The sequence below is a fragment of the Cydia strobilella genome, chromosome 7 (genome assembly GCF_947568885.1).
Source record: "Cydia strobilella chromosome 7, ilCydStro3.1, whole genome shotgun sequence".
Classification (NCBI taxonomy): Eukaryota; Metazoa; Arthropoda; class Insecta; order Lepidoptera; family Tortricidae; genus Cydia; species Cydia strobilella.
In genome coordinates this window covers 16,175,735-16,203,147 of record NC_086047.1, presented here as the reverse complement: position 1 = coordinate 16,203,147, position 27,413 = coordinate 16,175,735, and the positions used below count along the sequence as shown (strand labels likewise).

Here is a 27,413-nt window from a genome sequence, read left to right as displayed (position 1 = left end):
AGTAGTTTAAGTACTTATAATTAAAGGCATTAAAATACGCGTAGGTTTATGAAACGAGCTGAATTATGTACAGTTACATACACTGTTTTATCAACAATGTTACGACCGCCAATGCGGCACTTGATTACACTGTGCAGTTAACATTTCATTCTGAATAAAACGTCATCTCGACTAATACGTCACTTGTACGTCGCTGACGTCACTTTGCTACCTGGCTACTGGGTAGAAATGAGATCAAATCAAATTCCTTTGTTTTACAGGAATGTTAGAAATTTGAATGTTATTATTACATCGATATAGACGTTATTATTATGCAATAATAAAATTATAACGTACCTAAGTATAAAAAAATGTTTTAACAATAGTTTCAAATTTATTTATTTAAGGTAAGGTAATGTAAGTAATTTGCGGTTTTTGAACGCATCATAGAGGGTTGTGTGTAGATAAATAGATAAACGCAATATGCCGTTATTTCATTCCATTACATAAGCGTGACCATGAATTCATTAAGAACCTACTATAACATTTTTTGCCAGTACTGTTTGTGCAAGTGTAAAGTGAACATACATGGCGGAACATCTTGTAAAGTCACACCATAATGAGTCAGATAATTCCGAAAATTGTCAACTTAAAAAAAAGAAAATTGCTGGATTAAAAAAATGTCGATGGAATTTGAAGACTGCCACATACGAACCTGTGGTATTTTTATATCAAGTGTGTTACATGATAACATTAGCAACTTCCCAAAATGTGATGTTAGAGAAAGCATGCAGAGTGAACTTAAACCTTGGTGACGATATTTGTACCTCTCTCAGACTTCAAAACCAAAGTGAAAACCTCAAACATCACGAAGAAATTCTGCAGAAATACGTAGCACCCAGTGTCACCCTGCGAACGTACACGATACTTAGTGTACCGTGCATCCTGCTACTTTTGACAGGTTTTTTCAGTGATAACACTGGATATAGAAAGATTATACCAATGATCCAAATAGTGGCACAGATGCTCATATGCGTGAATAATTTGGTGCAAGTTTATTTTATGAGAGAAACTGGCCTGTATCGATTCGTGATGGCTGAAGCTTTGTTGGAAGGCTTGGGAGGAGGATACGCGTGTGTGCTGATGACAGCCTTTTCTTACGTGGCAAAAGTGACGAGCGTAGAAGAGAGAACGTTTAGGATCGGTCTGTTGTACTTTTCTCACTCAGTAGCTATTCCAGTGGGTCTGGCGATTGGTGGCCCCTTGCTGAAACATTATGGTTATTACTGGTGCTACAGTTTGTCTGGATGTTTAAATCTCATCAATTTTATGTACAACTTGTATTGGATCAAAGAAGCGAAAAGAAGTATTGAACAGAAACAGGTAACATTCTAAATTAGGTAGTAGTTTATATATATAGTCCTCCTCATCGGTTTCGATGACGGCGACCTCAGCTATTATAGGCTCGAATGTGGCTGGCCAGGCCGAACTAGGTAGTAGTTTACAACGTGTATAAAGTCAATTCCACCCATCATAATGTAATAAATCCGGTACACATTGATTGATTGTGCAAACATAACACAAGTATCGGCTGAGACTACGGCTCAAAAATATACTACCGATTCGTTAATAGCTTTACAAAAAGGCCTGTGCCGAAAAAAAAACTGTAAATTTCAAACGGCTGTAATTTTATTCCTAAGCAAGACGACGACGGCTTTCTTACAGCAGTTAAAAGTCATATTATTCAATTAAATATTCCAATATAAATAGTTCTTGTTTTACGCTATGCGACGTTACACCGGTAAATAGAAGAGATCACTGAAATTTTGACTTTTCCAAATGGCAAGAAAATTTTCAACATCCTCCATGCTTGCTTTCGATACACTTAAAATCAACGATGATCTACGCATTGGACCGGCAATCCAAGGATGTGGGTTCGAGTCCCACGTTGACCAGAGTTGATCATCGTTGATTTTTTCATTGTGATTGACATCTGTATATATAATTTATAGACTGTAATAATGTGGTACGTTCCACAATAAAAAAAGAAAATATATTAACACACACTTTTGCGCTCGCCCCCCGCCCCCGTATGTCCGTCATATTTATCGTGAAAAATTCGGGTACATATGCGGCTAAAGTGAAACGAACTATAAACAAACATAGTATTCGTAAAAAAGTTAGTATAGCTAAAGTAACCGAAAATTTGCGTTATTAATTTCTAGGCCAAGTCGAAAATCATACAATTTCCTTCGTACAAAAAGTTGCATTTTGTAATAGACGGTGAGCAAAGTAAGACCACCATACGTCCTGCCTGCCGTGCCGTTCTCTCGACTATTAATGCGCTCAAATCAAAAGTCTATTAAAAGAGAAGGATAAAACAGCCAAAAAACTTTTACTACTCGAGCAGGTGTTGGGATGGTGCAGGCAAATATGAAAAACAGTTCCGTAAAAAGCTGTCCCTGAATGCGCAAGGAAAAAGCTGCCTATCACTCCTACAGAAAATGTAATAATAAAAAACCTGATAATTATTTAAATTAAAAGTATCTTTATATTCTAGTAATCCTAAAATCCAAATAGTATTTTATACAATCGTGATATAATAGAGAGCTTTTCAGTCGAGTACCGTGTTTAAGCAACGGAGCTTGCTGAGTTGCTTAAGTAAGGTACGAGATTGAAAAGCTTGATTCAGCACTCTGTAAAAGTAGGTACACAGATAGTTGCAAAGCCGGTTTCTACTAATAAAGTACCTGTTTTTCGACAAAGCGTAATTTAATTGTGAATATGTCATTAAATTAACCATTTAATTGAATAAATCTATGATTACAGTAAATCCTAACTGTTATTTGGCGTATACCAGGCATCATCAGAATGGTTGAAATTTTTAATAGTGGCTTTATGTATTATAAGTAGACAAGAATATGTATTATTATGCCAACTAATGAAGTACAGTCCGCTGCAGAGAAAAGGCACCTACCGAATACTTTTAACTTTTACATGAAATGCTATCAGTTTCCAACGATAAAGATTTAATGTAACCAAACTGATTCCAGCATGACGGCCGAGGATTCGTCTACTTCATCCGCCTCTTCTTTGACTTCACAAACATCAGGGAGACGGTGCGCGTCGTGTTTAAGAAGGGACCGAATAATCGGCGCATACGCATTTGCGTCATGTTGGCCATAGTAAGCGTCCTATTTGGACCTGCGTATGGTGAGCCTATGATATTTATACTCAATTGTTTTATAATCTATATGAAAAGAAATTTCTGTATTCAATTTTCTTCATTTTCTGTACAATAATTATATATTATATATTATTCACAACGGCGGGACTTAATCGCGTAAAATAAGTAACTAATAACTAACTCGCGTAACTTATTTTACGCGACTAAGTCCCGTCGTTGTGAATAATAATGAATAAAAATCGTGAAAGTTTAAATCAATAATTATATAATTGGGGTCTTATTTCATACATTTTGAAAGGAAAATAAAATAACAAAACATAATAAACGCGCAAATCAGAAACGGGTCTCAATAGATATTTTAAACGAACAAGATAACATTCTACTATTCCTATTCTGTTTTTTTTTTTTCGATAGTCGCAGTATCTAGAGTGCAAAGATTAATTGAACCTTACATTTTTAGCAGTGAATCATATCGATTAGTAAGCGGCGACTACGTATAATATACCTACGTTTATAAAATTATAAGTTTAAATAACAGTTAATGCAGTGTCGTGGGTAAATTATTTATTTTTAAGTTTAATGCAATCGACCGAGAGTACTGTTGGCGCGAGCACTCTTGGCCGCTCGCACCGATGACAGCCGCGCTGTCAGCTAGACTACGTTCAGAATACTGGGGGCCTAGCCAACATGACAATCGTTGAAAACGCCAATTGAAACTTGAATAATGTACGAAAATAGTCACGTGACTTTTCGCAGCATCTGTCATCCCGATACATTTTATCGTTTGGCGTTTGTCGATATACGATTGACATCTTGGCTAGGCCCCTTGCTATCAATATAAATAACATTTTTTAAATACAGGCGAACTATCCGTAATATACATGTCAACGAGGTATCGGTTCGGGTGGGATGAATTGCAGTTCAGCATCTACCAGACATACAATTTTGTCACTCATACCCTTGGTAAGTAAGTTATTACTCTAAACCCCGTTATCTAACGCTCAGTTTGGGGGCAAGCTAAAATAGTGATGATGCTTCACATATAATTAGTCGATTCATATTTAGTTATAAAGAGTTATTTGTCAAAATAAAATTCTTCTTTTGTGAAAATTGAAGTTATTACAATTCAACGTGGAGATGGTATGCTTTTATGCTATTATTAGTTAATTAATTCATAATAATGTCTGGAAGAGATCGCTTTTAAGCGATAAGACCGCCTGTTGCTGGTTAGTTTTTTATGTTAATTTGCTGTATTTGTCATGTTTCATTGTGCACAATAAAGAATATTATTATTATCTATACATATAATAAAGCGGAAGAGGGTCGAAAGTCTGTACATGGAAGATATTCGAAAAAAAATTGCCTGGGGATACTTAGAATCGATAACAGAACACATTCCAACAGTTTTTAGAATTTTTGTCTGTTTATCTGTTTGTCTGTTTATCTGTTTATCTGTTTGTCTGTTTATTTGACCGCGCTACAAATGAAAACGGCTGAACGGATTTTGATGCAAACTTTACTAATCTGTCGAAAAAATCCACGGCCAGGTTTTAGGCTATAAAAATTTGAGAAATTTTACCCCTAAGGGGGTTAAAAAGGGGATGAAAGTTTGTATGGGGTTCAAGATTTATTTTAAGCTAGCAATTTGAAACTTCGTAAGAAGATATATTATTGAAATACAAGAAAACTAATTTCAGCGTTTTTGAAAATTCATCCCCTAAGGAGGTGAAATAGAGGTTGAAAGTTTGTATGGAGATCAATTTTTTTTTGAGTGCGTTACTTGAAACTTTGTATAATGAGCATATTATTATAATACAGGAAAAGTGATTTTAGCGTTTTCAAGAATTCGTCCCCTAACAGGGTTAAAAGGGGGTTGAAAGTTTGAATCCATTACAAATGCTTTGAAACTTCTTAGAAAGGTATGATAGACGATTACAAAAAAACTAATTTTGACGTTTTTGGAAATTTAACCCCTCAAGGGGTTGAAAAGGGGATGAAAGTTTGTCTTGGGGTGCAAATTTTATTTTAAGCTAGGAACTTAAAACTTTGCAAAACGTTATTATATTAAAAAGCAAGAAAATTACTTTCAGCGTTTTTAAAAATTCATCCCCCATGGTGGTGAAAAAGCGGTTAAAAACTTTATCTTGATAACTATATCATTTTAGCTACTAGGCCAAGTTAGGTATCGATTTTGTATAAATCGGGTATGCCGAATTCATTTATGATATCAAAATGACACCATTCCCGAGTGAAAACACAAAAAATATAAAAAAACTTTTTTTAATTTCTCTTTACGCTTAAACCGCTAAACCGATTTAGATAAAATTTGGTATAGAGATAGTTTGAGTCCCGTGGAAGAACATAGGGTAGTTTTTAACCAAAAAAATGGAGACTGCGTTGGCATGGAGAAGCGGCCGTGCCCTTTCCTCTTAATAATGGTCACGAAGGTGGGTACTTTAAAAAAATCATTTTTCAGTAAATGTCAAACGATTTGGGACTTAAACGCGTTACCATGCCTTGCCGAAAAAAATCGAATCTTTCGCAAAAGTCTCGCAATGCATTGCGGCCACAAGGGGCACGGTCTCAGGAGACTGAGAAAAACCACGGTGAGAGACTCAGTGGCGCTCTAGCCAGGCAGGTCGCTTCGCTTTCGGCTGAAACGGCAAGCCTGCGCGAGTTCGATTGTGATCCCAAATATATCGTACGTAATACATATGTAGGCGCAGATCCTGACGGAGTGTGGCGCCGGAGAAGCCGTGTTCATCCCGCGTATCCTTCTCATTCCGAGCAACTTCCCGTTCCGCTTCAAGCGCCTACAGGTCCCCGTGAGCGTCTGCTTCGCTATGACCATCAACAAGTCGTAGGGGCAGATGCATTTCAAACGAAAAAAAAAAGGGGCAGACGCTGCCCGCCGCCGGCGTCATTTGACTGATTTGACTGGAGGACCGATTTGGATGACATGATTTTGATGGGAACACCCACATATTCCGAAATATGTTTTTCCGATTTTTATAACCACGACTTTCATAATCCCGATTATTTATAAGTCCGAAATATCAAAATTACGATTTTTAAAAACACGATGGAATAAAATCACGAATGTGCTATTTCCGAAAACTTAAAATCCGATTGTCACTTGATAGAAAGCTTAAAGTTCCGATTTTACACTTTTCCGAAAATATTTTTTTTTCCGAATTCCTAAATTCTGAAAAATCATTGTCCGATCGGAAATAAAATAATTCGGTATTCAGAAATTCGGTTTTTTACAAGATCGGAAAAATGAAATCCGTGATATTCAAATGAAGACTCACGTTTTAGTAATTATTACGGGTACCTGTCGTGCCGCATCATGTTAAATTCGGCATAAAATATGTTTGGCATAAAAATTCGGCATAAATAAATTAGACAGAACTGCGAACCTGCGAACCTGAACTGTTGCTAGAAGTGGGTTAGGTTAGGTTAGAACTGCGACCCCAAAGAAAACGAACTGTTGCCAGAAGTGGGTTAGGTTAGGTTAGAATTGCGACCCCCAAGAAAACGAACTGTTGCCAGAAAAGTGGGTTAGGTTAGGTTAGAACTGCGACCCCCAAGAAAACGAACTGTTGCCAGAAAAGTGGAAATTTAAAAATTGGGATATTTAAAATAGGAATCACGTTAATTCGGAATAAGGGCAATTCCGAATTCGTGATTTTGAAAATCGTAAATGTTAAATTCGGTGTTTGCCACCATCGGAATTGTTATAGTCGGAATTATGTAGTTCGGAATTTATAATATTCGGCTTTTTGGGTTTTCGGAAATATAAATCTTCGTGATTTTCATCATTCGTAATTATGACAGTCGGAATTTTGATGGGTCGAGCATTTAAAAATCGGAATGATAAAATTCGACATTCTAAAATTCGAAATAAAAAATTTCGGAATTATGTAGTGTACCCGATTTGCATAGGTACAGTCAAGGACGTTAAACAAAAATGGTACTGTATCGTTCGAAATAAAATAATATAATTTGAATAAGGGCAAAAAAATATTCATTTTGTAGTGTAATTTTATTTAGTGGTAGCAAAGAGGATATAATATTATAGAACGGTACTGTCATAGTAAATTTTGTAACCACAGTAAATTCACTGCCATCTATCGACACACTTTAAAGCTAAAAATGAAGATTTATTAAAATACGATAAAATGTATTTAAATATGGATAAATGATCTTTTTTATTTGCATTAATAATTTTTTTATTTTGACCCATGTTCTTTCACTGATATGCGTTAAAATTGTTAGATAATAACAAACGAAACCGTCAACGCCCTCTATACGAGAGTAGGCAAAAGGTAGTAGCGACATCTGATCGAGAATCAAATTTTCGTGATTTTCGAGGCACGTTTTTTCCTTAGACTGTATCCATCTATTACGGAGTTATATCTATCTTTGGTGGTAGGTACCTAATTGTAAAATATTTTATCTGGACTACAGTCCTCTAGCGTATCCATCTGTCAACTTTACTTTAAGTTCTGTCTCCAGGGGACAGGGAGATAAATTAGGGGTGAATTAGCCGCTTACTGAAACAGACCGAATTCCACGCAGGCGAAGCCGCGGGCACAGCTAGTTAATAATATGACACAGTTCGCACACGTTTAGCAGGTTCTCACTTATATAATTTTCATATTTAAACAAAAAGGACTTAGCTACTTAATTCCTGATCAATGTTTGTTAGATAAGATTGGACACTTGTTCGATATATTCAGTCCTATTAAAAGTACAATGACCTTGGCGACTCAAAATCCATTAATATTTACAATCAGTTTACGAAACAGCATTACAATTAGCCTTATGCATGAAGTTTATATTTGAACGAAATATGTTTTATTCGGATTTTTGTTACCGTTATATCATGTTACAAATGCATTTCCGTTTTTAAATTACCATTTAATTACTTAAAATTATAAATAAAAAGTACAAAAATTTGCCCGCGAAAAGCTAGTGAGCGAAACGCTCGAAACGCCACGTGACGTCACGCGTTCGACAGATTAGTGTCATTAGTAGCAAACGTCAGTTGGGCCGCCCAACGTGTGACGTCATCACGCTCTGTCGAATTCGCGCCAAAAATTATGAGCGTTTCAACCGCTCAAAAATTTTCAACATTTTAAATATTTTTTAATAAAATAATGTTAAGGTTTACAAAAGTATTTTTATCATTTCCGGTGTTCCAACGATATAAATTATGAATCTAAAAATAAAAATAAATTCATGCATGGGAGCTAATTAAGTAATTTACAAGGTTGACAAAGTCAAATCCGCAACTTAGGCTTCGTCAGGTGGGTACAACCATAAATCAGCAAACAGGTATCGTCATTACAGACATCATTATAAAGTCATTGCGAAGTGACATTGTGAAATGATAATGTACTCAACATGCATTTAACAGACTGATATCATATCACGTTATCAGTACAGTAAACTCAGGTAACTTTAGTCCACAACTTACAACTTTGCACATTACAAATACTAGGTACCAAATACTAAGTACAAATACTTTATTCTGACAACTCGAAAATTGATTTGTGAACCTTACGAAGTGACACCCGCAAAATGCCCGCTGTAGTGCGACGTATGATTAGACTTCCGGTTCGAACGCCATCTTGATAGTAGCCTCGTGATTAATTCCTTTATTTTTTGTTCATTAATATTGTTTAAAGTGTAATATCGATAGCTTTATTAAACAGTAATCTAATTTGGTAGTGTGCAGTGAATGGAGAATTAATCTCAAAGCGTGTTTAACCACCATTTTGGAGTCAACGGCCGGTAGGCTACGTGCTTCTCGTAAAATCCAGCTATCGGTTTTACGAGACAACAACAACGAACTACCGAACAGCGTCGTGCTCTAAGAGCATTTGGTATTTCTACCTCTAACCGCGTCTGGCTAGAGCCCTAGAGGCCCATAATTTTATTTACCGTACACTGGCTGAAGAAAATCTAGAAATATTAATTCGATCCCACGTGGATCCCACTTTGACGTTGGCGAAATCATCGACAGTACCGATGGAGCCATACTACTTAAAGATTGATTAATTGACGTATGATTATTATTTATTTAGTATTTAATGTCTATAGCCCAATCCCTCTCGCGCATGAGAGGAGGCATGTGCCCAGCAGTGGGACGTATATAGGCTGAAACAAAAAAAATTATGTCATGTAAGTGATCTTTTATAAATAATAAAGTGGTATTATGTCAACCTCAAAAAACACAAATCAGAAAATTGTATTTTTAGGTGATGACTGATGAATTTATTATTCCCACTAATTGCTCATCTTCCATTCATTTAACTAGGTAATGTTATAAAATTCAACTTGTGTATCCAGGAGGCCCATTCGAACAGGCACTTTGATATCCAGACGATGTCATTTTGTTATAATTCTCGCGTGCATTTGGCTCGCACTTGTTCGACGTTCGTACGTGTCAAAAATACAAAATTCTGACATCAAAATGTAAGTTTGAATTGGCCTTCAACTCAATAACTGTGACGTTTTCAACCAAAAGGTACCACATTGTCGATTGTTGATAAGGTTGATTTCTAATTGAAGCTATATGGAAATAACGCCTTAATGACAAGCGACAATAAGTACCCTTTTGCTTGAAATGGCACAACTGTTTCAGGTACGGTGTTCTCCCTCGTTGTATTCAGCAAGATATTGAAATGGCACGATTCTTTGCTGGGAATCATTTCAACGATCAGCAAGGTCTTTGGCTCCTTCGTATACTGCTTTGCGGCCACGGCAACGATATTCTACATGGGTGTGTAATAGTAGATTGTGTCACAAGTGAGCAAAATGACATATTTACGGCGTGGGCGTACATTGAATCCTGAACGGTAGCGAGAGATACTCTAATAGAACCATGAACGCAGTGAGGGATTCAAGTGTTAACGCCCAAGATGGAAATAATCTTGCTACCATGTGACAAATACTGCTTTTCACATCACCTATGAGGAAATAATTATGTTTCAAAATATTATTTAAGCTTTAAAAACTGAGAAATCCATGTTTAGTCGGTTATCTGCAACTATGTTTACTTGCAAATTATGTTTCCTCTTGTACCAGGAACAAGAAATTATACAAATAATTTTAACCTTCATACGATGCAATAATTGTTGTAAAGTGGAGTTCAATAGAAAAGACAAATAATGTAGGCAAACCAATTTACCTTCATTTCTTCGTAATCGCGCAATTTTTGTGGACAACCATAATTTTATCAACAGTTTCTGTACCAAAATATTTATCAGTACGGTTTTTACTCACTATTATTTTTAGTCGCAATAGAGTGCCGAATAGGGAAGCTGAGTGCCTCCGACAGGATGTATCTTCGCTGTTGCGACGAAGTAAGCTGCCTAAGCCCAACATCAGTAAGCAAGAGAAATTAGCACTCTCAGTACTGCGAAAGAATGAGGATATTCTGGTGTTGCCGGCGGATAAGGGGAATGCTACTGTAGTCGTGGACACAGTGGTCTACGAGGAGAAGGTTACACAGCTAGTAGGAGATCCAAACACTTATAAGAAAGTATCGTATAACCCTACAGCGCGTGTAACATCGAGGCTCAACAGTTTAGTCGGTGCGATATCGGCCAAGGATCAGACTAAAATGCTGCGTCAGTTAAACCCCACCACCCCAAAGATTTATGGGCTACCTAAGATCCATAAAAACGACTGGCCCCTGAGACCCATTGTGAGCCAGATAGATTCACCCACGTACAAGGCGTCCCGTTTCTTGTCGGGACTCTTGCAACCTCTAACGGGTAAAACGTCCAGTTTCGTACGAAACTCTACACATTTTGTGCAGCTACTTGAAGGCGTTACGTTGCAAGAGGACGAGTTGATGGTGAGTTTCGATGTAGCCTCCTTATTTACGAATGTGCCGGTAGCGGAAACGATTGAGATTATAAAACGAATGGCAAGCCGCGACGACTCACTCGCCGAGTACATGAGGCTGATCGAGTTTTGCCTCACCAGTGGATACTTTGTGTGGCGGGGGGAACACTACCTGCAAATAGAAGGGGTAGCAATGGGTTCTCCGATAGCACCAGTGGTGGCCAATATTTTTATGGAGGATTTTGAGCAAAGGGCTTTGGAGAGTTGCCCACATAGACCCAGACTGTGGCTGCGATATGTGGACGACGTGTTTGCTGTGGTGCCACACAAGGATCTGGACCCGTTACTCGAACATCTGAACGCGCGGCATGCCAAGATTAAGTTCACCATTGAGAGGGAGTGCAATGGGGCACTCCCGTTTCTGGATGTCTTGGTGCAGCGGGACGAGCATGGCCGGTTGACTCATAAAGTGTATCGGAAGCCCACACACACTGAGCGGTACCTGCAAGCTGACTCACACCATCACCCCGCACATTTGTCTTCGGTTCCACGCGCGCTCATCAATAGGGCTTTACGGCTATGTGACCCGCAGTACGTGCAAGAGGAGCTGCAGCATGTAAGGCAGGTATTAGAGAGCAATGGGTACAATTGGAGACAGAGTCAGCGAGCAGCAAGTACGGGTACATTAAGGCAAGTACAAACGGTCGAGAGAGCACCTGTCGTCTTGCCTTTTATTAAGGGGATAACGGATAGAATTGGACGCCTATTACGCCGAAGTTTTAGCATTAGGACAATCTTCCGACCCCATACCAAAGTCAGGCAGTTGCTGCGCTCTCCAAAGGACAAGGACCCGCTGGGGAGCCCGGGGGTATACGAGATACCTTGCGATTGTGGTAGGGCGTATGTCGGTGAGACCGGAAGGAATGTCTCCACTAGGTTGTCGGAACACATACGCAGCGTAAAGAACATGGACACCAGGAACTCAGCTGTGGCAGAGCATGCGAACGATATAGGCGCGTCCCATTTCATTCGTTTCGATAAAGCGAGATTACTGGTACGGGAGAAATGTTTTGTGCCGCGTAAGATTCGCGAGGCGATTGAAATTTCACGCCGCCCTAATTTCAATCGGGACGGAGGCTGGATGTTGCCACCTGCATGGAAGCCTATAATACCTAGGGTCAAGCGGCAAGTGTGTTGTGACGATCGCGGGGACATAGTGAGTGCAGTGTGCTTGACTTCGTTCGATACAGCCGCCCTACCAGACCTTCACTTGACGACTCCATCTGCGGACTGCCCCGCGCCCCCCGCCCCCGCCCCATCAGCGCGTGCGCAACGAGCGACGAGGCGGGCGGCGCGGGCAGTGCATGACGAACAACCGCCGCGGACACTCGTGCCTGAGGATGGATTCCCAAAGAATCCGAAACATGTCGCCAAAAGCGACTAAAAATAATAGTGAGTAAAAACCGTACTGATAAATATTTTGAAATATGTCTCACGATAGTTTAAGTGCGAGTTTCTGTACCTTTCATTTATAACAATTACTATTTAAAATATATGTTACTTAATAATATTTCAATGAAAACAACTATCGTAAAACTTTAAGCTAAAACGTCAAATGCTAATAAAATCTGTCATATTTGTTTACATTATTTGTCTTTTCTACTAAACTCCACTTTAGATAGCTATATTTAGGTATGTTGTTTACAATAAGATGTAAATAAGAAAAGCCGCAGCCAACGGCGTGGCCGCCCACGCATAATGAAGGATTCCGTACTTTAATATGTATAATACAAAAAGACATGTACCTGCAAGCAAACAGGCGTATCTTCGGAGCACTTACATAAACCCATTTATGACTCATCCGATAATGCTCAAACCGTTCTTAACAAACAAAGTATTTTTAAAGACCTATCTCTAATTGGCATCATTAGATCACGTCGATTTTACTTGTTTTATTTTTACTTTTAGTAATGACTGTGAAATACGGACAGACAAAACTGATCTTCTTAATAAAACGATATCATTTGATATTTACCACTAGCTTTTCGGTGAAGGAAAACATCGTCAGGAAATCTGCATATATCTGCGAAGAAATTCAAAGGTGTATGTGTAGTCCCCCAACCTAATTGGGCCCACGTGAGGACTATAGCCCAAGCCCTATCGCTCATAAGAGGAGCATGTGAAGGATTTTTTTAATAAAATGATTTTATTCACAGCTCCTTTGGTGGAGATATTAAATGGAACGTCTCTTCTAGCCATGAGATCCATCATGTCAAAAGTAGTGGCTCCAGAAGAATTGGGTGAGTAGCAATTTTAATAGAATGGGGTTCCTTTATGTCTGTGGTTTTACTATTTTGGCACGATTCCTATTTAAAAAAAGACACAACAAAATAAGGTGGAAACAAGCAATTAAGTATTTTTTTTCGATATTTTGCCCCTAATAGAATTGAGATTGGAAACAAATCGATTGACGACTTGTTTTAACTTTGATTTTACTTACTTCAATTTTGCTATACTATACTTAGTTTGTATGATTGTTTCAACGCCAATCAACGGTCAAGTCATGAAAAGTATAATGATAGATAATTAAATATCTCCTAAACAAAAACTAGCAACTAAGATTATCTCATTCTTTATATCTAGACTGAAAATAAAATTAAATATTATACATGAATAACAAAAGATAACCTAAAATAGCATTACAATGGCAATCCCCATCATCATTTGTTCGCAGTTTATCTTAATCTAGCAATAAATTATGTAGCTCCTAGATGGTGACGCTGAAGTCACTGTAGCAAAACAACTGAATGTCATTACTCAGAACTTGTTATCTGTTACATGCTAACCTATTTGAACATTTCATTTCTATACCTGCACCTCTGTAAATTTAAAAAGGAAAAAATGTTTTTTGATATACCGAAATACATATTCTATGAGTAGTATTACATTAAAAACACCAGACAACATTTGAAAACGATATTAATTTACTATAAGACATGTCTTTATACTATTTAAAAATTGTACTACAATAGGCATTATATTAATAACCATTTAGATGAAATCACAATATAACAAACAATAAAAATTACATTATAACATATAATAATATATCAAATGGCGTTATAACAAATGTATGAGAGTTCTTTTATAATTATATTAAGCATTGCACACCCATTTACAACTAACTGTACATGAAGATTAATAATCTTTGTAGAAGGCAAAGGAAATTATAGCAATTAAATATTCAAGTACAATTACAATCAGAGAAGTCTTGCACTGCTATTATACGTAATACAAATCACATGCCTGAAATATTCGCCATCAAACATGCAAGGGTATTGCAATTCACTACTAGAATTCTCACGCCAATTTTCAATATATTTGATCGGACAGTTGTTCATTTATTCGATAGGTTCAGACAGCATTAGACTTATCTTTGGAAGCCATCCAACGTTAAAAAATGTCGATAGAGGGATATAAACGAATAAGAAGTAAAAAATCATCGCGTTATTCACTTCAAAACATGCTGAAGTGTCTTGAAGACCCTGAACACCCGTCAATGGGTCCGTTTCTCCGCTTTATAAACCTCACGGGAAACTGGCACCCGAACATGGAATTAAAATCCACTCAGTTCAAACAGTTGGTATTTTACATTACCATGACCTTTTTCTTCAGCCAGTATTTAAAGTGTGTGATCGGGTTAAGTCTAAGTGCTCTCCTTTTCATTCTAAAAACCCTCCCATTTCACATGGGCACACCTAAGAGCATCTATTTCCGAAAGGACCATCATCTCTGGCAGAAACTGATTGACTATATATCACGCACAGAGCGGCGACAGCTCTCTGACGAAGATGAAGAAGTTATCGACGTTATGGACGAGTATATTAGGAAGAGTAGAAGAGTCATTTATCTATTTTGGTTAATGGCTATCTGTTGCAATATAAGTTTGTTCACTGAGCCGTACCAGAAAAATCAAGTTGTGGAGAATGGAACGGATACTTACGTACCGGTTTTCCATTTTTACGTTCCTTTCAACCAAGAGGTTCCTCCAGGATACTATTATTCTATGGTTCTTCAGACAATTGTAGGTAATATAATGAGTTCATACGTCATCTCTTGGGACTCGTTGGTAATGCCTACTTTAATATTTTTCGCCGGTCAACTCAAGATTTCTCGCGTCTATTGTACCAAAGCTATAGACCCTGAGAGCAAAGAGCGAAGTCACCAGAATATTATAGAATGTCACCGTTTCCACACGACTCTCATTAAGTAAGATATAATTTTATTAAGCATGCTTATTCATAGTACTTACATAGTAATGAATTACAAAGCCAAAACTGTTTATAGTCTTATAAGAGATATTTTAGAGATACCTATTCCTGTACTCTTGCTTGCCTTCTACTCTTGCTGCCAACTTGCTGTGCTGTCTTATTTGCTAGGTCATAATGGCCAATAGTTTCTAATAAAGTAGCCATGATTATGTTGCTATTGCTGCTACAGTAGTTAGCTTTCGTTAGAAAAATGACAACGCCCTGTAACTTTTCTTGTCTCCGTCACATTTATTTGCAGACACCAGAAATTATTCCAGAAATTGATATCATCCGTGATGTTTATATACCTAATTGCGGTATCAATCAACCTAGGATCCAGCATCATAGATATCTCAAATGTAAGTGCCTACAATCTTAATCGTTTCGTGCACACACATTTTGTGCTGCGGGTATCATAGTCTACGCAGAATAAAATAACCCACTCGCTATTTGTGTACCTACTTACATTATCTTTAGCTTCTATACTCGCAGCTCGCAGATGTGTGTAAATTAAGGTTTGATAGTTTTGATTTTTAAATGTCGTTTATAACTGGATATAAAGACTAAAAAAGAAGGTTTTCAACCAGTGTGTGTTGCGGAACAAAGACGTGGTCTCTCAATGCTTCGGGGTTTCTCTGCAAGAACGAATGTGAAACGAGGAGATCAAGAAGAAGTTGCCACTTAAGTGGTAGTGGGCGGGACGCATTGCACATGGGGCAGAAAGATTCTTGAGTGGCGACAGCGAACCTTACCTATCTTCTTACTTATTTACCTATTCCAAACACAAACGTAATATAATTTAATAGTTTTTTTATCATTTCAGGCGTCAGGCGATTTACCAGCAATGATGGCAGCCATGCTATTCGTATTTGGCATTTTAGTCCAACTTTTGATATTCTATTGGTTCAGCAATGAAGTTACAGAAGAGGTTAGTAATAAATAAATAATAAATTGTGTTAGTAAAAACATATATAATTGAACTAGTTTTAATACTCTTCATAGGTACCTCTCGAGGCATCCTGTCAATCCTGTGGCCTTAAGTCTGGGCAAACCAGCGGACGGGAGCGCAGAGGATATTTTTTTTTTATCAATGTATATTTTCTGCTATTTTAATTACAATAAGGTATAAATTTTAATGCCAACGTTGACGAATCACGGAGGATTTCTCTTTGCGGCATTGAGGAGCATGTTAGACAATACCGCGGCCCGCGGCGGTAGGCGCCAGCATGCCTCGGAAATCTCGGTATTCATCGATATGCGCCGGAGTCTCCCGAGTGCGCCGGGGTAGCGGGGCCTCGGGAGGGGAAGGCTTAGCGCAACACAGCGGACACTCGCACACGGATCACAAACACAAAAAATACCGTTTGATAGACGATAACGCGGCGGTGGGCGCCGGCATGCCACGGCATCACCCAGTATGCATGCGCCGGAGTCCTCCCGAGCGCGCCGGCTGCCGGCCTCGCGGTGGCGTGGCGGGCGCTCGCGGTATCGTGGGGGATGTTCCCTCGTCAGTGTGCGTTGCACGGAAGAAATCCTCTTCGATGATCTCCCCTAGCGTCCGCCGGTTTGCGCAGGCCTTTACAAAGGATTAAATACCACGCCAGTTGAAACGGGACATAATTATAGGGAAATGCAAAAAAATGTAAAGCACCGACCGTCCTTTATGAAGGACCAAATACGACTGTTTCGAGAGCTGGGCACAAGATATTAATCCGTTAATCGTTTTTTTTTTCACAATTATTTACAGAGTTTATCAGTTAGCTCCGGTATATTTGAAAGCAAATGGATAATCATGGATGCGAAAACACAAAAGGAAGTAGCTTTGCTGCAATACACCACGTCCAAACGGCTTTGTTTCAAAGCCGGACCATGTAATGACATGTCTCTTAGCACCTTTATTGCAGTAAGTAAAAAAAACTTTAAATTATACCAGGAAGTAGGGTAGGACGGGCACAATTGAAACACGTTATGATTTGAATAAGTCAAATTTATTGAAAATTTAATACCTATGCATGTGACACATTTTAATCATTTTTAAGGGTCCCCGGCAAGCTCGGTTCTCCATACAAACGTAGTTCCACTCTCATTTTAAAACGACTAGCTACATTGCTCTGAAAAATTGTAATTACAATAGGATAAGGTATATCTATGTCTGTAATTATGTAGCTTCAGATACCATAGTTAAAAAATACAGCTAATTTAAGTTTTTCACACAAAACTTGTTTTTGCTCTATTTCGTTTGTTTTATAAACTGGGGCTATATAAACTAATTACAGACCTAGATATACCTCATGTCATTGTATGTGCAAAGTTTCATTGCAATCCAACACGTAGTTTTACAATGAGAGCAAAACTACGTTTGAATGGGAAGGTGCAATTCGGCCGATCTCGCCGGGGACTTAAGAATGACTGACTGCATAGCCTGAGTATTGCGTCACATGCATAGGTATTATAATTTTCAAGAAATTTTACTTGTTTCAATCATAACGTGTTTCAATAGTTCCCGTCCTACCCTACTTAAAACAAAATCCATCTGAAAGACGAAAATATTGTTTTACATTATCAAATAATTGCGCTTTCCATTCCAAGCTTAATATTATGAAGTTATAAAGCGTGTATAATATTGTTTCAGATAATAAAAACCAGCTACAGTTTCTTTACTCTACTGAAAGAAACAAAGTAGAAGCCCAAGCCCCATTCAACGTTCTACACATCCACACATACTGATGACTGTTACTGTCCACCACTTTAATCACCATTCAAAATTAAATAGCACGTATAATAATTATTCCGTTAAGTAGCAGCAGGTTTCTGCCTGTACACCCAGCTGCAAAAGGGCATGGCCACTTTGTAAATGAATTCTATTCATATTGTATCCATGCAATTCTGCAGCTCGCTGTACCTAGAAAGAAAGTTGTCTAGCAAATCACATATTAATTACGCAATAGGAAAAACATAAACAATACAAAACGTGAATCAAAATAAAGCTTGTATCGAATAACAATAAAATTGTCTAATTTGGTATGAGAGATTTTGGTAACGTCCCTCAGTCCAATCCGGGCATTCCCAGCGGGAACTAATGGCCAAAGTTGATAATGAAAGAATAATATAAATTTACCTTTGAAAAACCTTACCAGGCATTTAAAATTCAAAGCATATTTATGCAATTAGGTCGGACCTTAGGGGCAGTCTTTCAGAATGGTTTAGGAGGGATTTAATAATGAAATTACTAACGACGAATTGATAGAATTAACTTTGATCAATAAAGGTTCGCTCGTTTCTGTTGTTTACTTGATAATTTTAGTACCTTTTTTCTAATCCATCAGCAATTTAGGAGTAATGGTTATAGAATAGCAGCGCTCCCCGCTTTTAAAGAATTATAAAAAAAAATGCCGCAGCCTTACACCTACCACAAATGAATAAGATCTCCGAAACGGATTGAAATATCGAGCTGTATTCGATTAAGTGACCTTTTATAAATACAAATAATAAACGTCCCAGCCTCATTGTAGTTTTCTATTCAAAATAAAGAAAGTTCTAGGATTTTCCCAGTACAGATCATAATGTAAAAAAAATACCACCCAGATCTGACAAAACATCGCCCGTCACCTGACCAAAATAATCTGCAAGAAGAAGAAGAAAACGTATTAATAAATAAAATACCTTTAAGAAGCCAGATACACACAAGCTGAAGCTCTTGTCCGATTACCACGGATCAGACGTACTGCGTCCCCTCTCCAAATTAAGAAGGAATGATTATGATTTCTCAACTAACATAATACACCACGGAACAACGGTACGGGTCCTACAAAACGTTCACCAAAAACTCGCTGATTTTAAGAAAAGTGTTTGGTTATAATGTGCAGAGGCAGTGACTGTAACAACACACCAATTAGCAAGATCATAAGACTTCTAGAAACAACTATCCATCCAAGACTATAGACAAAAACTGGAGACCATAGCCACATTTATTCAGTAAACAGGGATATTCCCACGCTTAAATCAATATTGTGTGGGATGTGCTGCGCCAAAGGCTCTTGAGAAAATCTTCCTTATATACTTGCATTTAAAAACATATTGTAAAATTAAGTTTATTATATGTGATATATTATTTTAGGTATATTTAGATGTCTCAGCAAGGTCACGTTCGTAAGATGCCACGCATGCCCAAATCCAAATCTACCGGATTACTGCAAGTATTTCCAATGGATAGTCTTAAGAGCCCTGCTCAGTCTGAGCTTCCAAACTATTTGCGCAGGCTTTAACATATAAAGCTGTGCAAGTGTTTCGTGTGTATCCACCTAGTCTAGTCCTATCGCTATCAACACATCGTAGCGGCCAAGGTGTTCAAAGATTGGGATCTCGAGTCCTTTATAAAGACTGGACTGGATGTCATTCGATACCTCCCCAAAGGTAGGTATGAGAGGCCGTGTCCGCCTTCCGGCTGCGATGGCTGTTGCGGGTCGCTTCCCACCGATGTGGGGAGGTCAGTCTTCGTCTTTTTGTGGACGAACTGGCTGCTGTTGTGGGCCTTAATAAAGAACAAAATGGTCACATGTGTTATGTCGGCTGTACACTCATCGAGAGCCTTTCACCGAGACTCTCGGCACCGCTCCGATCCAGTCGGAGAAGCGCGAGAGGAGATAAGAAAGAGCGAGACGAGGAGGGAGCAGCATGTACATACTCGTTCTCGGCCTGTCTCGGTGTCTCTCGACGAGTGTGTACAGTGTGTTTAAGAACTGAAACTTTTAAATAAATTAACCCACTAAAACCGAATATTTGACGCTTACTAGAGTTACTAGCAGAACAATATTGGCGTGATATGGAGAACCGATACTTAGATGCTTGTAATTCCACATAGGGCATTTTTTCTTTTACAAGAAACAATCACAAAATGAGATCGTTAAGTACGACTTGATTTGTTGGACACGGTGACGTATCTTTTATTAAATGTTTTTGTTGAGTTTAAAGTGTGCTTATTATAATTAATATTATTTTCGTTGAAAGTAGGACGTGGTATATGTATTTCTTGAATTTGGACTTGTATTCTTTGTCTATGACCATTTTGTGGCACTTGGAAAATGTTGATAAAGATAAGAAAACTGACTGGACTTAAAATTGTAGGTACCTACATAAATATGGTAAACTAAGGTTTTAGATGTAAGGTCGGTGGGTTAAACAGAAACATAGTTTATTTTGCTCGGGGCAAGATAAACCGTATGAGGAAAGTCCTTTTATGTAAGTATTTTTAAGTTAATTTTATTTATGCATTACGTTTACTTGTAGTATTATCATTTAATTTAGTTTTTAGGGTTCCGTACCCAAAGGGTAGAAACGGGACCCTATTACTAAGACTCCACTGTCCGTCTGTCCGTCTGTCTGTTACCAGGCTGTATCTCATGAACCGTGATAGCTAGACAGTTGAAATTTTCACAGATGATGTATTTCTGTTGCCGCTATAACAACAAATACTAAAAAAGTACGGAACCCTCGGTGGGCGAGTCCGACTCGCACTTGGCCGGTTTTTTAATATTTAAGTATCTCTGACTGTTTATATTTTCCCTGCAAGTGTTTCTCTTGTCCCATAGTTTCTCTCACAGACCACCCCCTTTCTCTTAACCCACCTAACCTTATTTATTACTTCAAGTATAAAGTACAGAATGCCTGCCCTGCGATCTCGCAAGTCGACTAATTCACTCCGGCCCACACCTCCAGAATTATTAACATATAAATTGGTTGTTGAATCCGGCTTAAATTATTTCGCCAACTTCTCAAATTTACATGGTAATTGCTAAAACTCAAGATTTGTTGTTGGATCCCTGATTGTGGATATCTTTGGGGGTTGAGATAGATATTTGGAAGGCAGATTACGGGAAGCGTGGCTAGCATGCTTAAAAAAGGTTGGGAAGCAGTAGGTGTATATATTAAATAACCGGAAGCAGCTGGGGCTATTTACCCTGGGGCCAAAAAGTGCCACGGCCCGAGGTTAAGCGCTACGAGGGGCGGGGCGGCGCAAGCCGAATGTCGCGGTCATATCGGTCAGTTTTAGGCAGATGTGGGGTGGCGCGCGCGACAATTACGCCACCAGGTAGAAGAGAACGCACAAATATGGAGAGGGCGGGACCATTAGGTTAGGTTCGAAAGTAATTGGCAGAAGATTGACGAGAAAATTTTTTTTGGGAAATTGCCAAGGCAACGAAAAGGTATAGAGGGAAATGCTTGGAATACAATTTTGGAGTTAGTAACTTTTTTGGACTAGTTAGGTGAACATATCAAGTCCTCGGCCGTAGCCCTTGAGCCAGGAAGGGAGTTATGGACAAAGTTAGGGACAAAGTTATGAAGTCAAAAATTGTGTTCCTAGCATTTCCCTCTTTTTTGAGCATTCATTGCCTGGCCTACTATTAGTTTGGTATTATTTTGGTCATCAATATAATGTTTTTCAAGGCTCCGATGTTTGAGCGAGACAACTCTATGCGCGTATTATAGCAACACCCCGCTCGCACATCGGAGCGACGTGCGAATCATATCCAGTGTGATAACCGCCATAGCCGAACTCTTCCGCCTCCGTTGCCGGACTCCAGTCCGTTAATATCTCCAGCATCAAGGGTGCCTCGTAGAGAGACGAAATACATATTACACTTTTGATGGAAGTGGAGGTGAAGCTGTAATAGGAGCGGCGAAGGTGCTCAAAAATACTTACTTACTTCTTCATAATAGATACTTACTTTGTCGAGATAGTTGCAGCTAAAATTTGCTGTAAAAAATTCTCAACTGATTAGGTTAAAATTAGGATTGACCAGCACTAAGTAGATCGTGTATTAAATCAAAATTATTATGATTGTTTTGATTACTCATCATGCTAGCCTCGTTCAAATACACCGGTTTAGCGTGAGATTTGCATGTCTTGCTTTAATTTGTACGTAAGTTCGCTCTCGTAATTGCTTATGGAGAGGCTAGGTGTTTGTTATAATACCTATAACCAAATATTCTGTAATTTCTGTACAATATGGTAATTCTGGTCGGAAAAGGGAATCTACCTTGGACATAATATTTGACGCCTTTCAGGGTGAAATGGACCTAATTAGGAACTACATAAGATAGAGATTGCATGTGAAACATAAATTTGAGAAATATGTAATAGGTTTTACCATTATTAAAAAACTTAACTTCTTTAAAGCGGACTACGACATGATAAATGCAAAGTTAAATAAATAACATCGATTGGGATTCCACCTTTAACTGATGTGAACGAAATGACGAACATTTTTTACAAAAAACTGCAAGATGTCATTGATAAGCATGTACCTATTACGAAGTCGGTAAACAATAGGCGATATCCTTTTTGGTACACCAAAAATCTTATTAATTTAATTAAAGAGAAAGATAAGTTATAGACATAATGCTATGGAAGTAACTAAAACATACCAATCGAGCTGTTTTCAAATCAGTTAACTGAGGGATTTTGCTCACTGCAAAAGCTGCAGAACTCAGTCTATTCGAAAAAGTAGCAATATGATTCATTTCATACATTGCTCGAATAGCCCTCTTCAGGTACAGTCACGATCCTAAATGAGCATAAACATTTGCGTTTGTTGTTTATGACCCTCCTGTAATATATGTAATTCCTACAGGTAAAGTGAACTCCATATTTGGGCTGACGGAGAACCTAATGCCTTTGATCTACGTGCCTCTATACACCACCGTGTATACCCACACCATGGAAGTACTGCCAGGCGCTATATTCCTCATGGGAACTACCCTGTCTGTACCAGCAGTCGCTGTTTTCTTGTAAGTTGATAGAAGCGGGTCGAGCACGATCAAAAATCTAGTTTTTAGCTTAAAATAATACCACATTTTGCCGAAAGTTTGCACGAGGAATGAAAGTGGGTCACATGGAAAGAAACTCCGTGTATTGCTACCTTTTTCATTGCTTTTTTCCATAACTTTTCCGCGAACAAATCATTAAACAGAGGAACGGATTTTTACACACTATTCACCCCTTTAGGGAACGTACCTATATAAGACAAAAACTATAATAAGTACCTACCTGTCTTTATTTATTTTTTGACACAAATGTAATTTCACTGTAACACAATAATTGTATCATGCTTATGTAATATACAGGTGTTTCATGACCCACTGAAAACCTTTAAAACCGGTTGTTCAGTATCGATAGGAGAATCGAATGCGCTATATTTTAATGGGGGTAATTTTTTTAAATATTCTTGCATTAAATCATTTTACGGTTTAGACTCACTTGTTTTAGTCACTCGCGCGACATGTTAATTAATGATTAATGTTAGTATGTCTCACAAAAGTTTAAATTCGAATATTTTTGCATGCCCAGTCTACAAGTTTGTAATGCAACAATATCAATAACTAGCATTAGACACGTTATTTGTCAATGAGCAACACCCTTAACAACTGGCCATTGGTAAACTTTATCTCGTTGCAGTACCTTAGTATGCAAATGGTCAGTTAACAGTGTTTACGATGGTAACTAGCAATTGTTTGAAGTCACTGAAACGACGAAGGACCAGTCGAATAGGATTGTTAAGAAAACTAAACACCGATTTTTTTTAATATTTATCGGATTAAAGATGAGTCCAAGAAATCTGTTGGGGTGTCTCAGGTTTTCAGTGGCTCAAGTAACACCGTGTATACAGGGTGGAAAGGCACGACGATCCTTTCCGCAAAAGGGTTTGGATTTAGTACTGTATTTCCTCTAAAGAAACTAGGCTCATATTTGTAACCGTTTTGAAGTTATAGGCAGTTAACTTTTAATGCAAAATACTGCAAGTGACAACCCTCATTAGGTTCAGTAACATATATGGTAATATCCTCTTTGCTTAGAACTACTAGTATCTGTGAACCAAAGACAATTCAGTGCAGGTGACAGATTTGACGTTCGGTCTGCAGCCGCAGTTGCAATAATACACTATATACGCAAAAATGGCCATGCTACGTGCAGTCGGCCTTGTCATTAATTTTACTATGGAAATTGACAATAACACCGACGTGTCGGAGCAGTAGTGCAGCTGCGGTCGGGAAAACGTTAAAATCACCATACGTGCAGTCGATATAGTCATTCATTTTACTATGGAAATTGACAATAACACCGACGCGTTCAGGCCGCTGCAGTAGTGTCGGAGCAGTAATGCAGCTGCGGTTGGAAATGGACTGTCACATTTACCCGTGATAAAACCGTGACGCAAATAAATTGCAAATTACGCGAAAAAACCTATTTTCAAAATGCCCTTGGGAGCCTGCGATTACCTCAATTTGCTTATGTTATACGGGGAGTGTAATTATAATGCCGCCGAGACGTTACGACGCTACAGACAAAGATATCCTCCACCACACCCAACTAGCCGTATGTCAATTTTATGTCAAATATTTTTGTAAACATAAGTGTCAAATTACACTTACATGTAGGTTGATAGTACGTAGTAGTAGTAGGGTTGTCACTAAGAAGAAGATTAATTAATTTTAATATTTTTACTAATTGTTCGTAACAAAAATCTAAACATTACGAATCGATCCTCCATCACTTAAACTAACCCCCCTTTGCGAGAAGGATCGTCGTGTCTTTCCACCCTGTATAATTACATTGTTTATACATAACTAACATAATAATGAATATCTTTAATACGCAGATCACTGTGGTAATATATTAATCACATTTAAATTCGGGCTAACTGTTAGCCGCGACCACGACCATATATCATATAATTACAATAATAGATAAAAAAAATAGTGAATGTTCTCAGAGATGCCTTTTTTGTGTCAAGAACTCTTTTTTACCATGTGTATAGGCTAGGATATTTTTTTTATCCCATTTGTAACAAAATGATATGCTAGTGTGTGAACTTAGCATATCATTTTGTGAAATTCCATAGTGTTGCTTTTTACGATTAAAACGCCAGAACTATTGCTAAAAAGTATTAGGAACTCTAGAACTGTGGTGCATGCTAATAGAACTCCAATAAAAACGTGATCTGCTAGACTTTGTTATGCCAACTTCACAGACATTGAAACCTGTGTCGAAACGTCGGTAAATAAAGGTAACAAAATAAATTCGCGATAGACCCGATTTTAAATGTGATTAACGTGTTTTAAAAGTCGGAGGTAAAGTTAACACTTATTTTACGCGATTAAGTCCCGTCGTTGTAAATAATAATGATTAATATGTGTTCAAAACGCTAAAGTTCTAAATGTTATACTGTGGTAATAGCTATCAAGCTATGAACATAAAAATCTTAACCAAAATTAAACTAACCTAATCTCACACACATAACTAAGTAAGAACTAAATATCACACACATAACTAAGTAAGAAAACTGACTCGTGAGTATTACAAAATTTTAACTTTAATTCTCTATTTTCAGCTGGCTATTTTATGAACACAGAAGAGAACTACGTCGGTTAAAAAGAGAAGAAAATGGGGTTACAGAACCTCTGAATGGTGCCGTAGCAATACCTTTAAATAAAGATAATCATGAAGCTTGTTGAAAAGTTAAATGACATATAGAACAAATACTTATGTTGTAGAAATGTTATTTGAAAGTCAAATGTTCATTATGTACATAAATAAAATAAATAATCACACGTCATGTTTCGAATGGCAACTGCAGACACAAACACAAATGAACACAAAATAAATATTGGAAATTCAAAAATATTTTAACAACCACAAACATTTTCTTTGAATAGAAATAGAATAAAATAAAAATAATTTAAGATGTTGTTGTTGTTATTCGACGCATAAATCTAGAACCCAATTTTTGCTGCGAGTAAGAGTTAAAAGTAACCGATCGGGTAAATCTAAAAGTTTTAGCTGAAGAGCACAGTTTAAATCCCGTCAGAAACTGTCAGTCCGACTTCTGCTCAACCCAGGGAGATTAGCGCTGTTAGTTATGCGGCATTTAGGACCACAGTCCACTATACGCCATTATATTTAGCACACGGCGAAAACCTTAGTATATACCTATTTAACTTCTAGTGGCTCCAGTATTTACGTTAGAATATAGAATTAAATTTTGTTTTAAAATTGAATGAAACAAAACTAAAGCATCTTTATTCTATAAAATGGTGATTCATATTTCATTGGAGGCAGGACGTTAGACTATACTATACGCATGTATGTGTACACGACATGCATCAAATTGTGTGTAAAAGCTCTGTGGCGCAGTCAGTTGACAATGTTTCGACGTAACCATGACTGTTATTTACCTGCCATTGACAAGCACATATTTGCATGGGTGGGTGGGTGCAAGTATGAACTTTTGCATTTGGTACTTCCCGTCATCGCATTGCTAATAGAACGGACATTCTGTCAATCTGAGAATCTGCTGCCGTGGGGTGAGGTTTCGCCATGCATAACCGGGTAGAACATGTCCGTTCTGTATGAAACACCATTAATTATTATGTGACCATAGCAATAATTTTGTGATCAGACTGGAGATTGTAGATGATGAACTTGAAGAGAATTTTATTTACCTATTGAATATGTTCTTCGTAGAGACAAAGAAAAGAAAGAGTTTTGCGGGATTCTTCTTTTGGGATTTCAATTACCATGAAAGTAACCATCAGCTACAGAGACATAATAACAAAAGAGTCACCCTAATAGGAGCAGTAGAAAGCTATATTTCCCATTTTATAAAAAAAACTGTGCTTAAAATTCCAGGTAAGTTTTTACGTTTTTAAAAGCTTCATAAACTCCTGGCGTAACCTTTTCCTTTAATGAAACCTAAACGATTTGGCATTTCGTATAATATTTGACTAAAGATGATATTCGAATGGCAACTGCAGCTACATTACTGTTGTAACGTTACTGCTGCGGCATTTACTGTCAATGTCCCTGATACATGGAGTGACGTTCGTTGCCGCAGTATCTACTTTATGTAACGTTCAATCCTTCATTAATTTTATCAAAGAAAATGTTCAGTGACAGCGGCTGCATCATTGCCGTTCTGGTACAAAGTAATGCAGGTGCAGTTGCCATTCGAATTTCATCATAGTCAGATATTACACGAACTGCCAAATCGTTTAGGTTTCCATCAAGGAATATTTAAGCA

General features: G+C 37.9%; 2 protein-coding genes across 2 annotated transcripts; both read left to right on the top strand.

Moving 5' to 3' along the window:
- Nucleotides 1–628: 628 nt before the first annotated feature.
- On the top strand, nucleotides 629–25,898 carry LOC134742660 (proton-coupled folate transporter-like). The gene is made up of 7 exons (XM_063675846.1): nucleotides 629–1,362; nucleotides 3,033–3,192; nucleotides 4,028–4,129; nucleotides 9,819–9,956; nucleotides 13,243–13,326; nucleotides 22,968–23,124; nucleotides 25,725–25,898. Exons 1-7 carry the CDS (start codon nucleotides 724–726, stop codon nucleotides 25,846–25,848), a joined length of 1,404 nt encoding a protein of 467 aa, XP_063531916.1. The 5' UTR covers nucleotides 629–723; the 3' UTR covers nucleotides 25,849–25,898.
- Nucleotides 14,343–18,112, top strand: LOC134742666 (odorant receptor 49b-like). The gene is made up of 5 exons (XM_063675854.1): nucleotides 14,343–15,295; nucleotides 15,596–15,695; nucleotides 16,160–16,264; nucleotides 17,084–17,239; nucleotides 17,969–18,112. Exons 1-5 carry the CDS (start codon nucleotides 14,487–14,489, stop codon nucleotides 18,017–18,019), a joined length of 1,221 nt encoding a protein of 406 aa, XP_063531924.1. The 5' UTR covers nucleotides 14,343–14,486; the 3' UTR covers nucleotides 18,020–18,112.
- Nucleotides 25,899–27,413: the final 1,515 nt, after the last annotated feature.